Source organism: Thrips palmi, unplaced genomic scaffold (genome assembly GCF_012932325.1).
Source record: "Thrips palmi isolate BJ-2018 unplaced genomic scaffold, TpBJ-2018v1 HiC_scaffold_4, whole genome shotgun sequence".
Taxonomy (NCBI): domain Eukaryota; kingdom Metazoa; phylum Arthropoda; class Insecta; order Thysanoptera; family Thripidae; genus Thrips; species Thrips palmi.
The window spans coordinates 5,516,913-5,533,509 of NW_023144631.1; the positions used below are offsets into that span (position 1 = coordinate 5,516,913).

Below are 16,597 nucleotides of genomic sequence, written 5' to 3' on the forward strand. Positions count from 1 at the left end.
GATTATGGCTTCAATTCCACTGTTAAACGTCAAGAGAGCGAAGTTTCCGGCTCGTTCGTTCGGTGCTCTGGCGAGCCGACGACGATTGAGTCGGCCAAGACGGCGTGAGCTAATTCGGACCGGTCGGCTGTTCGGCCTTTCCATGGGAGTAATCTGCCAAATGTTTTCGTTATAGAATTAAGTCGCCCCAGTTTCGACTTCGTTAACTCGTCCCCGCGGGCAGCAATTAGACGGCCAGAGACACGCCGTGCCTCGCCGCATTCACGGCCTCTCCTTTTCCTTTTTAGTTTGGTTTTGCTCTACTTGCATTTACGAGATATTTCGGCCCGTTCGCTCCATTCCCCTTACATTTACGCGTTTTTACAAAATAATTTGGCCCTCGTGAATTGTTTTAAATACCCGCAGAATGGGGAGCGCTACTGGTGTGGAAGAAAAATGTTCGCGATGCCCCGTGCCCAGGTTCTGGTCTTACACGGCTTCCTGGATTTCCCAGGTAGCCTAGAGATGTAGGCGATTTCCGGGAGAGAGTTCCTAGGAAAACCACGAACCGACGTTTATGCCGTGTACACTTTAAAAGTATTCATGTATTTCGGAGCGGGTCACGGTGAGTCAGAAGCGGGGGTCACTTTCCTCATCTCTGCCGAGAGTACCCCTTGAGAACCAGTGGTTTCGCCGCGGTGAAATCTCAACGACGCCGAGCCGTGCCGTGCCGAGCCGGGTCGTGCTGAGCTGTGCCGGGCCGTGCCGAGCCGAGCCGCACCGCGCCACGGCCTTGCTGCATTCTCTGAATGTCGCTGCGCCAAGTCTAACAAAGGCGGAGACGAGCCTCAGGCGAGCCCCAAAGGCGTTCCCTATGCAGGCTCGTGGCGGCCCGCGGCGTGTGAAGACGGAGAGGGGGGAGGGGGGCTGCAAAAAGAGAAGGAGGGGGCTGTGGAGCGTCCCAGGCCCGGCCTAGGCCTGGCGCAGACGTGTGAAGGGGTAAAAGTCTGCCTCGACAATGCCGGCCCATATCTCTCTGTGTTGTGTGGGGACGTCGTCTGCTGCGCCTCTCTTTTTTCCCCTCTCCTGCACGGCGGGGTGCTCGGCGTGCTGCCGGAGGGCGTGCGCCAATTAGCCCGATATTGGAGGGGCTCGAGAAGGCCTGATTGGCTCGCAGTGCAGTGCCACGGCATGCTGCTCGGATGCGGGTGCCGCGTGGGTTGCTGAATGCTCTTGCTCAATGCTGCTGCTGAACGACTACACAATGCTGCTCCTGAATGATGCTCCAGTCCGGAATGATGCTCCTGAATGGTGCTTCAGAATGATGTTCTAGAATGATGCTTCAGAATGATGCTCTGTAATGATGCTCTAGAAAGATGCTCTAGAAAGATGCTCTAGAAAGATGCCCCTGAATGATGCTCCTGAATGGGCTCCTGAATGATGCTCCAATGCTCCTGAATGATGCTCCAATGCTCCTGAATGATGCTCTAGAATGATGCTCCTGAATGCTTCGGCTGAGTGGTGCTCCTGAATGGATGCTGTTGATCGCGGTTGTTCAATGCTTATTGTTTTTGAAGGCCTGTTGTCTTTGTAGGCTGTTGTTTCTGTAGGCTGTTATTTATGAAGGCTGTTGTTGAATGCTGGTGTTATGCTGCGTATGCTGACTGCTGCCCCGGATTTCACGCCCTGGCCGCTGCAGCACGCTGCGGTGGTCCTCGCCTTATCTGTCCGCACATAATGGGCGGGCTCTACGGCACTGGAAGGGAAGGGCCGAAGCGGCGGCTAAAAGAAAAGACGCCAAACTGCGCGACCGAGGCGGCGGTGTTTGGACGAGAGCGTGCAGCTGCATGCTGGGCCCAGCGAGATGCCTTTCGCGTGTACGAGGTAATGCTGGGACAACACGCCGAAACCCACCACTGCCTACGACAACATCGTCAACAACAGCAATAACAACGAAAACAACAACAAAGACAACAACTTCTTCAGCGAGACGGGCGCAAGAAAAGAAAGTGGGCTGGAAATCATGTCCGTGCATTTGCATGGTAATGGTGCTGGGCGGCTGTGGACCGCAAAAGTGAGCAGACAGACGGACAGTCAGGTGCAGGCAAACAGACAGACGCAGACAGACAGGTGCGGGCGAACAGACAGGCGGACTAGACGAAGGACTAGGCGGCTTGGCAAAGACTCCGCTTGTTTACCACTAGTACGGTATGCAAATGATCACGTGGCTGAGACCCCTCACCTCTCCCCCCCCCCCCTCTTGTATTTTCCTTGCTTTCGCGAATTTCTCGGATCCGGCGAGCACTTTGGTGGTTTCAGCGGCGGCCCGAAACTTTGGGTCCGTTCGGTTTTCCAGGCGCGACAGCTGACAATTAAAGTTTGTGGAGCGCGTGGCGGCGCGGGTGTATTGTTTCTGTGTATGTTTGTGTGGGCGGGAAGGACGCGGTGCGTGGAGAGCGAGCGTGAGAGCGAGAGAGAAGATGCGTGAGAGCGACTGAGAGTGAGTGAGAGGGCGAGTATGATCCAAGACTGCCAACGCGGCCAGCTCCCTCGGAACGGTAACGCACTTCGTCTGCTTCAACAGTGCAAAATGGATTTTCGTCCGGCCCTCTTTCGCTTCGCCCTGCACTTGCGGGCACGGCCCTCCTCTCGCCCCAGGCCCCGCGGCTCCTCCGCCGGGCTCCGCGCACCGCCTTGCCAATTTCTCATCACGGCAACATGAGCGGAGCCTCCACCGCAAAAGGCGAAAAGGCCTGAAAGGCCCCAAAGGGAGCTCGGTATTGTCTCAGCAATTCCAAGTGTTGACCCTGCCCGCCCCGCCCCGCCCCGCTCCGCCCCGCCCCACCACACTGTCAAGAGGGCCTCTTCACTCGAATTACCATAACCGCATTGTCGTGTAGACACGCGCGAGGCCGCGAGGGCCTGCATTACACTTACACACACACACACACACACACACACACACACACACACACACACCACACACAACACGAGAACCTAATCAGTCCTCGCCAAAGGGGTTGATGAGCTTAAAGCACCCCGAGCCGCAAGGCACCGAAGCGCCCTTTTCGGGCCGCATCCTCTTGCCAGCAGGCCGATTCAGAGAGTCGCTGACGTCGCTCTGTCTCTCTCGCACTCTCAGGGCGTCCCGCATAGGTGTGAGAGAGACGGAGCGATGAGAACGACTCTCGGATTCGGTCTGCTGCCGGTGTGGTACACGGGCAGGCCGTGGTGCCGAGCCGGTTGCCAGCCAGCTCCTCGCGTTTCCGAGCCGGTGGCTGAATTTTTCATCGCTGATGCGCCTGCAACAAACGCGGAAAAGTCCGCCCGACCCGGAAGTTGATTATTTCCCGCTTGTTTTTTGCTCGTTTCGCTGCGCAGGCTGAGCGGGCCGCGCTGAACGTCAGTCCTGACGCGGCCACTATTCATCTTGGTGGCGTTCCACCACCTTGTTAGTTACAAGCTCAGCGACGCTTCCCAGCCGTGTGCCCCCTCCCCCCCTCTCTCCCTCTCTTTCTCTCTCACTCTCACTCTCTCTCTCTCGCTCCAATCCCTTGCAGCCCTTACTTCTCGACCGTCACTCGCCGTTTGCCTCCCTAATGTACCGGACTTTTATTGTAATTTTTATGAGTACTTTTCGCTGTTTGTTTCTTATTGTTGTTGTTTTTTCTCGAGTGGCGCGGAAATATTTCTATATTTGAATGAAGAAATATTGGGCGTCGTTACGGCGGTGCGGTCCTCGGTCCTCGGCCGCGGCGCCCTGCGAGAATGGGCCGGCTGTTTCACGCTATCTGTCGCTCTCCATCTCCCTCGTCTTTGTCTAGACGTTTGTATAATAATGCAGTCTGTATTCCGGGGGCCGTGGACGCGGCGGAACGCCGGGGAACGCGACGGCACGCCGTGAAATGGTGTCCGCGCGGAGGGCGCGGCGCGGCGGGGCGGGGCGGGGCGGGGCGGGGCGGGGCGGGCGGGGCCTGCACTGTGCCGGCCGCCATTGTCGCCTCCTAACTCCAGACGCGGCTAAGGGGGACTCCGACTCCCGCTCCGACGCTGCGGCTACTTCCAGCGACACTCCGTCCGGCACTGCACCATAGAGAGTCTCCGGCTGACACTGCGCTAGAAAGACTCCGGCCGACGCTGCGGTATAGAGGGGCCACTAGAGAGACTATCCGGCCAACACTGCACTACAGAGAGACTCCGGCCGACGATGCGCTAGAGAGGCCACTAGAGAGAGACTATCCGGCCGACACTGCGCTCGGGGGGCCACTAGAGAGACTCCAGCCAACGCTGCGCTAGAGAGGCCACTGTGTAGAGACTTCAGCTGACTTGCGCTAGAGAGGCCACTAGAGAGGTCACGAGGGGAGGGAGACGCCAGCCGACGCTGCGCTACGTGCGCCACACAAGAGGTCACGAGAGGGTTCTCCGGCAGACTCCGTCCTAGAGAGGCCACTAGAGAGACTCCGGCCGTGGCTGCGCTAGAGGGGGCACTACAGAGACTGAGAGGAAGAGAGTCGTCAGGGGCGCGACTCGGCAGGAGGAGCCCTGTGGTTGGCGGGCTCCGCACTTTCCCGGCATGCCCCAGGCGCCAAGCGCTGCCTGAGCTACCTGCGCCAGCTGCCGCCGGCCTCCAGCGCCGCTCAGCACCGTCCCCTGCACCGCCTGCCACGAGGCAACGCTTCGGCCACTCAGCTGGCAGCCGGGAACAGTCTTTCTGCCAGCTGCTCTTGAGAGGCTCCCACTATGAGAGGGACGCCGATATCGGGTCGAGTTCCGCGTTGGGTTGCCCAGGCCGGCCCAGGCCCAGGTCGGATGTGACGCTTGGCTCAAGCAGCACCGAGTTATCTGGATGATTAAACGAGCCGCAGCAGGGAAGGGGAAGGGCGCCGCCAGTGGAGCAGTCCTCGAGGGTCGTCGCTCTGTCTCTCTCGCACTCACGGGGCGTCCCCTACAGGTGCGAGAGAGACAGAGCGACGACTCTCGGAATCAGTCTGCCGGCTAGGCTAATAGGGCTGCCCTGCACTACCCCGCCGTGCGGCCGAATCCGTGGCCGCGGGGTTGGCGGGGCCGGCGGGGACGCGGTCCTGGTTGGCATGCCGCGCGCCACCAATCAGGCCGCGTTGCTCTCAAGAATTCGCTGTCTCTCTCCCTCCGGTCTCCGGTACAGACGTTTCTGTAGCCCGGCCGAAGGCCGATCGCCTTCGCGCTGCTGCCGCTCTCTCTCTCTCTCTCTCTCTCTCTCTCTCTCTCTCTCTCTCTCTCTCTCTCTCTCTCTCTCTCTCTCTCTCTTTCTCTCTCTCTTGCGGCGCTGCGCGCTGACTGGTAAGTGCGGACGAAAGCATCGCAAATTCACTTCTTGTCTGCCTTTGGCTCCCACACCCTCGTCACGAGCGCGCCCTCCAATGCGACGTCTGTAATTCGCGGCCGTGTGTGTGTGTGTGTGTGTGTGTGTGTGTGTGTGTGTGTGTGTGTGTGTGTGTGTGTGTGTGTGTGTGTGGAGTGAGAGACGAAGAAACAGGCGACAGCGCATCATGGCACCCGAGAGGGGTGGTGCCACAAACACTCGCACGCGCGCTCACACACACACACACACACACACACACACACTCACTATCCCAAACAAGCACACGCACGCCCAGAGAGCTAGGCGAAGATTTGGTCGCCGTCGATCCAGTGGGCTGGAAGTGGAAAGGGCTGAAACTGGATGCAGGACGCAACGCTGCAGACTGATTCCGAGAGTCGTTTTTGTCGCTCGCCGTCGCCCTTCGCTTCGCACCCATGGGGCGTTCGCGTTGGTGCGAGAGCGACAGGGCGACGAAAGCGACTCTCGGAGTCTCGTCTGCTGGAGCCGCTGGAACGGTGCTGGAGTAAAGAATCGGCCGCTAGAGAGGTTGTCATTAGAAACATGGAATGGGTGGCCATGATGATGGGAGTGGTTCATGGAGGGGGGGAGGGGGAGTGGGGAGGTTCGACCAGGGCCATGGAGTAGTAGTGCGGGGAGGGGAGAGGGGTGGGGGGAGCGCGAAGGACGGCGCAGAGACTTAGTGATTCCGAGGGGGTTCTCGGTTCGGATCCGGACCTCTTCCCGGCAGTGGCGCGCCAGCCAGTGGAGAGACAGAGAGAGAGCATTCAGGCAAAGAGAAGAGAGTCACTGCTGGAGCGAGAGTTACAGGGTTGCACGCAGGAGGGGGGGGGGAGAAAAAGACAAAACGAAGGGCAAAAGAGAGAGAAGGGGAAATGGAGGTAGGGAAAGCGCGGTGCGGCACGCTGCCTCGTGAAAGAGCTGTATGGAGCAGCAATCACTCGAAGAGAGAGAGAGGAGAGAGAGAGAGAGAGAGAGAGACGTGTGGTGAAGTCACGGCGAGCGCCTGCGGCGGCCTGGGTAGGCAGCACGGCCGCGTCCCTGGGCGCGGGTTGCCTATCCCCGACTTGACAGGCGCTCGACCCACCAGCAGACGAAAAACCTTTTGTTCTCGTCATCGCGATGCAGTTGTTTCGACGTTGTTTCTTTTCGTTCTGATTTTGCTCCCTGCTGGTGGATTTCAGTCACATCCAGTCTGTTCGCCAGGCGCGTGGTTGGTTGTTAAGAGGTGGTGGAGAGTCCCTCGCGGGAGCGATGCCGGCAGGCTTTTGTAAGTCTGACGGTTGCGTTAGAAGGCAGTACAGTGTTGTATCTCCATCGTCTCCATCCTGCTGCCAATACAGCTGGCCGGCCAGTACCACTGCCGCCCTCGCACAGTGAGCCAGAGGACCGGTGGAGGCGGTCAAAACTCTAGACGCTCTCTAGTTCCACTCCACTGGTCTTCTGACCCACTGTGCCTCGCCGCGCCCCCTTTTCGAGCCTCCCGAGAGGGCGCTGGGGAACCGGCGCGCGTTTTGCCGCCAAGGCGCGCGCCAGGCACGCAACACGTGTACGCTTTCTTATTAAAGGGAATACAGTGTGCCAAGGACGCCTTGCCTCGCCCGCGCCGCACACATTGCAACCACCCGCTCGGCTCGGCGGCGCCGCGCCACGCGTGCGTGCCCCCGGCTGGGCTGCGTGCCGACTGATTCCGAGAGTCGTTTTCGTCGCTTTGTCTCTCTCGCACTCATGGGGCGTACCGTAAAGGTGTGTGTGTGTGTGTGAGAGAGAGAGAGAGAGAGAGAGAGAGAGAGACGGCTCGAACCAGCACCGCGTCGCGTCGCTCGGCAAGCACCTTCGTCGCCGTCTACCCCTTCCCTGTCGTCGCGGTTTGGTTAACGAAGCCCCGCAGTTCGCTCCACGACGTCGCGCAGACGCGCAGAACATCCTCATTGCAAGGGTGGATCCAGAGACGGGTTGGTGGGGGGGGGGGCACGTAAGTTGCCTATCTACTACAGGGCAAAGTACGACTTGTTGCCTACGCCCTCTGGAGGAGACGCCCCCATCCATTCCCCCCCCCCTCTTTTTCGGCTGTATCCGCGCCTGTCTGTCGCCGTCCAGGCCCAAGTCCAGGACCGCCCCGGACGGCGTCGGCTGGCTCGGCGTGGCAGGAAATGAAAGGGACGAAGGGACGCCAACCTGCCCGTCCGTCGCCAGCAGGCTGCTTCCGAGAGTCGTCGCTCTGTCTCTCTCGCACCTATACGGAACGCCCCATGAGTGCGAGAGAGACAGAGCGACGAAACCGGCCCGCAGGCAGCCAGGCGCCTCGTCCTGTACCCTGCTCTTTGGCGCGTCCAGGACGCTGCTTTGACATCGGCGCCTGCAGACTGATTCCGAGGGTCGTTGTCGTCGCTCTGTCTCTGTCGCACTCACGGGGCGTCCCTTGCGTAGCGAGAGAGACAGAGCGACGACAACGGCTCTCAGTCTGCTGCTACACCGCGCGGCGGACCTGTTCGATTTCACTCCGGCGGGGCCGCGCCGTGTTGCCGCGTTCCACCGGCAGTATCTCTCTGCCCGGGTTATGGCTTGTTCCATTCGCTCCGAAACGGTCGGCCGCTCGCAGTGTGCCGCTCTGGACAAGCTTCGCGGAGCGCTTCGGACGCGGCCCAGATGACGTGATCACTTCCGGGCCGCGGCAGTAAATCGCGGATCGCGATGTGCAACCTTCGGCCAACGGGTAGCGAGCGACAAGCAGGACAGATGTGCCCAGTCGATTTTTTTTTTCAAAGTCACTCTGAACCAGATCACTTTATTTTCCGGAATTGAATCCAGCCTAATTTGCCTTAGTTTCCCCTGAATCTATCGGATCAAGTGTCTCTGTTAGACTTCGAAACGGGTTCTGTTTTCAAGAATCACCTTACTTCGAAACTTGTTGATTGAAAACTCGAACTGAATCGAAGAGCCACAAAATGATTCGATTCGGATTCGAAGTGTGCGTACGTCACTAGGAGTTGGCGCCACAGGACCATGGTTTTCCCCCACCCCTCCCCCTCTTTTATTTCATATCATTTATTTGCAGTGTCGTCGCAGCGCCTGCCCGTTAGATTTATCTTCGCGTGGAACGAATTTACTGCTTGTAAGATGGAGGGGGGCACACTGGTACACCCCGATACCATAACGTGTCCCCCCCGCCATTAACGCCGTATTTTTAATAATTAATCTTTCGGCGCGGGAATGGCTGCGTTTATAGAGGGCGCCACTGTGGCGCTGGCCGTTAACTTTGATGCCCCTCTATAACCATTATCATTGCCAAGCATTGCGTGGCATTGCGACACGAAAAAACACGGTCGCGATGATGCACCGGCACGACCCAGCCCGCCATATGGTCACGGGTTCCCGGGGGTCTGGTTCGCGCTGTCACCCCCGAGGGGTTTCTGGAGGACATCCCCGAACAGGAGGTTCTGGGGGACTCTCCGAGACGCCGAGACGGGGTCCTGGGAGGACTCTCCGACACAAGGTTTCTTGAGAACATCAACGGGGGTGTCTCAAGGACATCCTGAACTGGGTTTTCTGGAGAACAATCCCAAACCAGGGTTTCTGGAGGACATCCCCCAAACCGGGGTTTCTGGAGGATATCCCCCAAACCGGGGTTTCAAGAGGACATACTGAACGGTTGAAGAACGTCAACATCCTGAACCAGGGTTTCTGGAGAACATCCCCGAGTGGTTGGGGGCGTGCAGGGCGTGCAGGGCTGATGGCGCCAAATGAGTCGTGCCACAGATCGCCCTGACGAGGCGGATGCGTCCTTTTCCCTTGACGAGCAAGGCGCCTTGTGGAGTGGAGGGAAACGCAACCGAAGAAAGAGAGAGAAAGGAGCTGCCTCGACCGGTTCGTGCTGCCGCTTTTTCCTTCCTCCTTTTTTAGCTTTCTTACGCCGTTTTTTCTCCCTTTTCTTTATTGCCCGCCGTCCCTGTGAGGCCGTAGGGTTGCTTGCGGGCCTATCTTCTTGCCAGCAAGGTCAGTCGGCCACGCTCGGAGTCTGCAGACGCCGAGAGTCGTTTTCGTCGCTCTGTCTCTCTCGCACCTACACGGGGCGCCCCATGAGTGCGAGAGAGGCAGGTCGACGAGAACGACTCTCGGAGTCAGTCTGCAGGGCAGGGCCGGGACGTGGGGGTCGCCAAAGGGAGTCTGGGGAGGGGTCATCCCGCATTAGTCACACGCCGCCCCTCCCCCCCCCTCTCCCTTCCCCCACCTCCTCCCCCTTCCCCCACCCGGCAGTCAGAGCGCCCATCACGTTTCATTCAATGTGTCGTAAAAGAAAATCCGAGGGATCAAAAAGGGGTCGAAAGAGAAAGGATAAAAAGGGCCCGGAAATGCGGACCCGTCCGATTCTGTCTCGTCCGTTCGCACGCGCAGCAGCGCCACGGCACGGCACGGCGGCAGTGCGCACGCACAAACGAAACACTTGGAATGTTATAAACAGTGGGGCGTCCCGGAGGGCCTTCGCGTGGCTGGGCGTGAGCAGGAAATATCAGCGTCGTTTGCCCCGGCGTTTGGTTCTGCCGGCGTAGCGTGAGCCGGCCGCGCGCCGGCCGCTTCCGACAGTCGTCCCTTTTCGTCGCTCTGTCTCTCTCGCCCTCATGGGCCGTTCCACATGGGTGCGAGAGAGACAGAGCGACTCTCGGAATGAGCCTGCTGCTGAGAGACGCGCCATTACGGCCGCTCCCCCCGGACCTCGCCCTATGGTGTCTGATTTGCCAGTGGCCATCATCCTTCCCGAATCCTTCCTCACTCACTGACCACAAAGGCAGAGAGAGTGTGTCACACTGCGCGCGCGTGCGTCGTGTGTGTGTGTGTGTGTGTGTGTGTGTGTGTGTGTGTGTGTGTGTGTGTTTGCCGCGGAGAGGAGCGGACAGGATCGGAGCGGATGACAGATGGAGCGGAGCGAGTGAGACGGGAAAGCCAGCAGCGCCGTCATCAGCGAGGCTGGGGTGGCACTCTCCAGGAGGCCACGCTTCGTTTCCCAATGCTCTCTCTCTCTCTCTCTCTCTCTCTCTCTCTCTCTCTCTCTCTCTCTCTCTCTCTCTCTCTCTCTCTCTCTCTCTCTCAACCCCCCGCGTCTCCCTCCGCGCCCCTTGCGCGGAGCGGCGCTGAGTCTCTGGCTGGAAATTCGGCTCCTTCACGCCATCTGCTGTGTGTTCTGTTTGTTCTGGGGGTCTCATGTGGCCCGCCACTGTCGCCGCGGCCGCCCGCCCCGCCCCGCCCCGCCCCGCCCCGCCCGGGCCTTTCCCCCTCATTTTCAGTCTCGGCGAGCACGTATTAGTTAGTTGTTCGCCTTTGGCGCGGCGTGGCGTGTCCTCCCCGCCGGAGATGGAGTTGGGCTAGTTCGTATCGTATTTGGCGCCCGGCTTTTCGGTTCGGACACAAATTGGCGAATTGCTTTCGTGATTCTTGAAGGGCGTCTCTCGGTGAATCCTTCCATCAGTTACCGACTGAATTTTTTTTTTCTCCTCACTGAGAAAACCTAACAAACTATTTCAGGCCTTACAAACTATTTCAGACCTTACAAAGAGAAGCAGTTTGTCATAACAAAGTATTTTGAGCATACATATAAGCTTACAAAGAAAATATTTCGTAATTTCTTCGTAATACAAAGTAACCTAGTTTGTACTATGTATGCACGGCAAAAACGGTTCTTGGTTTTCCCAGGAACTCCCTGGAAATCATGTCTTCGCCATAGGCTTCCTGGAAAAACCAGGTACCGCTTTCACCGTAACCTGAAAATACTTCATAAGGTTTTAAGGGTGCTCTTTTTTGCAACATTTAATTTCGTGTTTAAATTGTGGTGATAGGTCTCTCGGTGGAGGCCGGCTGCCTGTCGCCCCGCGATTGCCCGAGCTATTTGCGCAATCCCGCACACAAAAGGAGGGCCACCCCCCGAGCCATCGGGACGAAAAACAAACAGCAGACTGATTCCGCGGGCCGTTTTCGTCGTAGCTCTGTCTCCCTCGATCGCACTCGTGGGGCGTCCCCCTGACAGGTGCGAGAGAGACAGAGCGACGAAAACGGCTCTCAGTCTGCTCTGCGGTCATGTGGCCCGCCGCCCTGCCACCCTTGGATCGTCACCTTCTCCCGGCAGACAAGGTCGCACTGCCATCGCGCCGCTGGGCCGCCACTCAGTTTTTTTGTTCCCTTCCCTTTTTTTTTCATTCAGAATTGCGCGAGCCTGGCGTTTAACTTTACTGTCTGCCACACGGTTTTCGCGACGCCGGTCCGCGGGGGGAAAAGACTTTTGTTGCGGTAATCAACTCTAGCTAGTCGATTGGCTTAGTTCGATAGTTTCCAATCGAAAATACGGTTACCAAAAAAATCTAGTAGCCACGATCGATCACGTGGGCGATTCCATCTAACAGAACTGTCATCGAACAAGTGACCAGTCATTGTGACAACCAGCTTTTGGTTGTACAATCTTTATAGTGGAACTGAAGCCTAAAGTGCAGTGGTTGTCATGTGGCTTCAAGCGTATTGTTACTCGTTCCGCCGTTCAGCCGATATCTAGTCTTAACACATGAAAGTGAGGGAATTTCTTCAGTACTTTCGATGACTTAAAGTGGAAAAGTCTTCAAGCGAAGCTGCGTACTTGAACGAAGCGCACAATACCTAACCTTCAGTTTTACCAGTGTAGCTATCGGAGTTTCGATCGCAGTTCCAGCTACACCGAATCCACCCAATCGAACAGAGTTGATCACCACAACAAAGCCTTTTTATTTCTCGTGTTCGCGGCCGACAATACCGGAATACCGGCTGGCTCCTTCTGGAAGCAGCCGACTGGAACCAGCTCACTGCAACCGATACCCGAACCGCATTGCTCCCTCCGGCTGGCAGATTCCGAACAGAGCTTCTCGTCGCTCTGTCTCTCTCGCACTCAGAGGGCACCCAAAGGGGCGTGAGAGAGACAGAGCGACGAAGCGGTGTCCAGAAAAACCTCAGAGAACTTTGTACACCAAAATTCACCAAAAATGTTGAATTTGAATTCATTGAAATTCTTTACAAATTTCACTAGTTTTTGCGTAAAATTCACCGAAATTCACCCCAAGTTCATTTGAGATTCATAACACACCGAAATTCACAGGTTCACTGCCAGTCCAAGTGTGGACCAAGTACGCACTAGGTTGCGTGGACCAACATGCACTGTGAGAAAAGAGTACGGAACATGTCTGGTCAATAATTTGCCTGGAACGCCCGTACTTACCAACTACGGAGCTTCCGTACTTTTTTTCCGTACCCATTTGGGTTCCCATACTTTTCTCCGTACTTCCGTACTATATTTTGCTGTACCATTTCCGTACAAAAGTACGGAATTTTTTTACAGTGCATGGTCCATGCAAGGAAATGCGCTTGGGATCGCTCTCTGACGTGCTCGCTCTGTGTGTTCCAGGACGGCGGGCACCGCGGGCTCCAAGAGCCCTGCCGGCTCTGCGGCGGGCTCCACCTCGGCCGCCGGAGACCCGAAGGGCGCCGCAGCGGCAGCCAGCGGCGCGGCGGGGGCGCAGAACAAGCAGCTGCAGAATGTCAAGGGAGACCACCCATCGGTGAGTATTCGTCCAGAGCTTTTCCGTACCTCGTTGACGGTACTTCCACAGTTAAAGAGAATCTTTGAAAATTCCTGGAGGTTGAAAAGTTGAAAAATCATAGGCTCCGGTCGTTGGAAAATTTCAAAACCTCCCATGATTTCATTTTGAACCTGCAGCGGGTCGGGTCAGCCGCCTGGTTGGATTGGGAGCGCCGCGAGGGGCGCGAGGGCCGCGAGTCAGTGGGCGCACAGCCCCGTCTTCGGATTGCCGTTATTTGATAGCCAAAGGGGCATCCTCTCCTCCAGGCTGCACTCCTCGACCGAGATTGAGGGGGCGAGCGAGGCGAGGGCGAGGCATTGTGCCTGACGAGCGATTCCGGAAGGCTCTCTGTCTCTCTCGCACGCCCTGGCGGGACGCCGCCCGAGTGCGAGAGACGGAGCGACGAAATGGTTCTTCGGAATCAGGCCGCAGACTGGCAGCCACAACAGCGACCCGCGACTGGAGCCCTGATTACGGAAAGTCTCGCCTTTCGGCGGCCGTGCCGCGCCACGCCACGCCACTGTGAGGTGCAGCGACCCCGTGGAGTAAACCTCGGCAACAACGAGCAACGCCAAACCTACCTTTTCAAAATTCACTGTACTTTGCAGATATTTTGACGAATTTCTTATGAAGAAAGTCTCCACCATAATATGTCGGTGCAACCTCTCACCGTAAGACATTTAATGTGCAGTTGATATAAATCTTATTCTGATGGAACTTGGTGGCAAATTGATACTCAGAGAAAATTGAACAGTGTGTGTCTCGTCTCGTGTGTACCTCTAGACCCCGTACACAGCCGACCAGGACCTCAGCACACACACACACACACACACACACACACACACACACACACACACACACACACACACACACACACGCACCGCACGTGCTCGCCGTTTGGCAAGGCCCGCTGGCAGCGAGCTGGCAGCCTCCCATTACCCTGCGTGCGTCCTCACTGGAGTACCTGTTCCTGGCCGCCCCTTTGGCCAAGCCTTTGGCCGCCCCCTGACGCACCCCCGCGGGCCGTGCTGCCCACGCAATCTATCCGTCTCTCTCGCACCCGTTATGCGACGTTCTTCGAGTGCGAGAGAGAGAGAGAGACGGAGAGACCTTCATCCGCCTTTCGGAATCAGGCTGCCACCGCTCCGGGCGGAACTCGCTGCTGCAGCCAAGACGATCGCATTTGCAGCGGGGAGGGGGGGGGGGGGAGGGGGAGGGGGCGGGGGCGTCCGCACCTGTCGCTCAATAGCGAAGCACCACCACCAGCGCTTTGAATCCAATCGGCCCACCAACTCTCTCGTGTGTGTGAGTGTGTCTGTGTGTCTGTGTGTGTTGTGTGTGTGTGTGTGTGTGTGTGCGTGTGTGTGTCGCGGCCGGCCCCGGAGGGAGGTGGGATGATTGCGAGCACGTATTGCCACTTTACACCTTTCCAACCGCGACGACCAGACCGCGGCGGCCTGCAGCAGTGCTCCCGCTCGCTCGCTCGTTCGCTCCGCGGGCGGACAACCCATACCATGTGGACTGTACGCTGTGTACGGTTGGTTCTGGATCCACACACACACACACACACACACACCACACACCATGACGCGGTGCTGCCGTCAGTATTGGCGGCTCGCATCCACTAAGCGGCATATACGGGACATGAGCCCCGTCCCGTTTGAGCCCCGACGGCTTTGGACCAACCTGGTCGTGCCCGGCCGAGCCCCAGCACGGACTCTGCTCGGAGTCCAGGGCCAGCGGTTGGGCTGGGGCTCAGCTTGGGCCTGCACGGTGAAAACGGTACCTGGTTTTCCCAGGAAGCCTATGGTAGAGACATAGGCGATTTCCAGGGAGTTCCTGGGAGGAACCGTTTTTACCGTGTGCGGACCAATCGGGGCTGACACGGGACGGGGCTTGGTTCCTGTATGCACCCTTAAAGTCTTAGGGTCAAGATTCCCCACATTAAGGTTAAGATTCTACATAAAATGGTGCCCCAATGGAGAAGATCTGCACCATAGTATGTTGGTGCAGCTTTTGACCATAAGACATTTTAGAGTGTGCCCGCTAAACGCTGTTCGGAAATAGATCGGTTGACTGTGCCCACTGTGAAAATTTTGGTTGTAACTTGATGATAATTTTAAGATTTATTTTCGTTACAGAAATGTCATTCAACCAGTTTTGACGACTTACTTCTTGTCACGCCCATGCAACGAGCATAGGAGCTTTGATAACAATGCCACAACTTTGTGATAAAATTGGCATCATTTTAACTTGACCAAAATACCATCCCGTATTTTGTAATGAGGTGATTTTTACAGTGGTGTGCATAGCAGCAGGTAGTTGGACGCGGCCGGTCGGTGAGGCGTACTGGCGGCGTGCCGTCGGTCTGCCTTTGTGTGTCGCTGCAGGCACACTGCTACGCAGGCTACGCAGTACGTGGGCCGGACTTCCCTGCCCCCGGCGGGCTGTTTGTGTCCCGGAGTGCCGCGCGTCGAGTAACTAGCCGTGTCAGTGGACCAGGAGAAGTGGAGGAGAGAGGGGGGGGGCGTCCATCGTCACGAGGAAAATGCGGTTGCGGTTGCGCGGCAAGACGGTGAATTTACGTGCTGAGGGGAAATCCCCCACCCCAGACCGCCACACCGCAAGTTTTATGCGGCGCTATGCAAGGAAGGCAGGCCGAGCTGGCTGGCTGATTCTGAGTCGTCTTCGTCGCTCTGTCTCTCTCGCACTCACAGGCCGTTCCGTAAAGGTGCGAGAGAGACAGAGCGACGCAAACGACTCTCAGAATCAGTCTGCTGTGGCGGGCAGGCCGAGCTGGCGGGCAGGCCGAGCTGGCGGGCAGGCCGAGCTGGCGGGCAGGCCGAGCTGGCGGGCAGGCCGAGCTGGCGCAGGCCGAGCTGGCGGGCAGGCCGAGCTGGCGGGCAGGCCGAGCTGGCGGGCAGGCCGAGCTGGCGGGTCAGGCCGAGCTGGCGGAGCAGGGGAGCCGAGCTGGCGGCAGGCCGAGCTGCGGGCAGGGCGGCCGAGCTGGCGGGCAGGCCGAGCTCGGCGGCTGCGCAGGCCGAGCTAGCCGAGCTGGCAGCATCCATTGGGCGGCCGTCCCTCCCCGCTGGCAAACAATGTCAACGCAAGTTTGCCCATTTAGCTGCCGCGAGGTTGCGGAGGCCCAGATTCGAGCGCGCTGCGCAGAGAACCGACCGTACTCATATGTCTCTATCTCTGTCTCTCTCTGCTTCCAGATGGCCTTCCTGCAGTCCCGGTCCATCTCACTGGTGGACATGTACATCGACAACTCGGAGCCGTCAGAAAACGTCGGCCAGATCCATTTCAGCCTGGAATACGACTTTCAGAATACTACCCTCATCCTCCGGATACTTACCGTAAGTGACGCCAGAGTGCACTGTTATTCAGCCAATGTGACGTCATAATCGCTGTATCGTTGAATATGAGGGTGGTAGTTTAGCCTCTCGACTACCGGGGATGCTGCACGGGCGTGCACAAGGGGGGGGGGGGGATCGCCCCCCCCCCCCCCCGAAGGACCCCAAAAGGTGTAGTTTTGAGGCAGGTTTTGGCGTCCAACCCCTGGAAGTTAGGCAAAGTCCCTCAAAAAAAGGTCCCACCGCCCCTCCCGAGGAGGCGAGCTGTGCACGCCCCTGGGATGCTGGCGGACAGTGGGCCTAAACAGACC

At 58.0% G+C, this 16,597-nt stretch overlaps 1 protein-coding gene across 1 annotated transcript in view; it reads left to right on the forward strand.

The window, feature by feature from the left end:
• The window catches only part of LOC117649550, a 241,660-nt gene that overhangs the window by 219,550 nt on the left and 5,513 nt on the right, over positions 1–16,597 (forward strand). The window contains exons 6-7 of the mRNA XM_034392435.1: positions 12,756–12,909; positions 16,149–16,289. Coding sequence (XP_034248326.1) covers positions 12,756–12,909; positions 16,149–16,289 — 295 coding nt within the window. The remainder of the gene's footprint in view (positions 1–12,755; positions 12,910–16,148; positions 16,290–16,597) is intronic.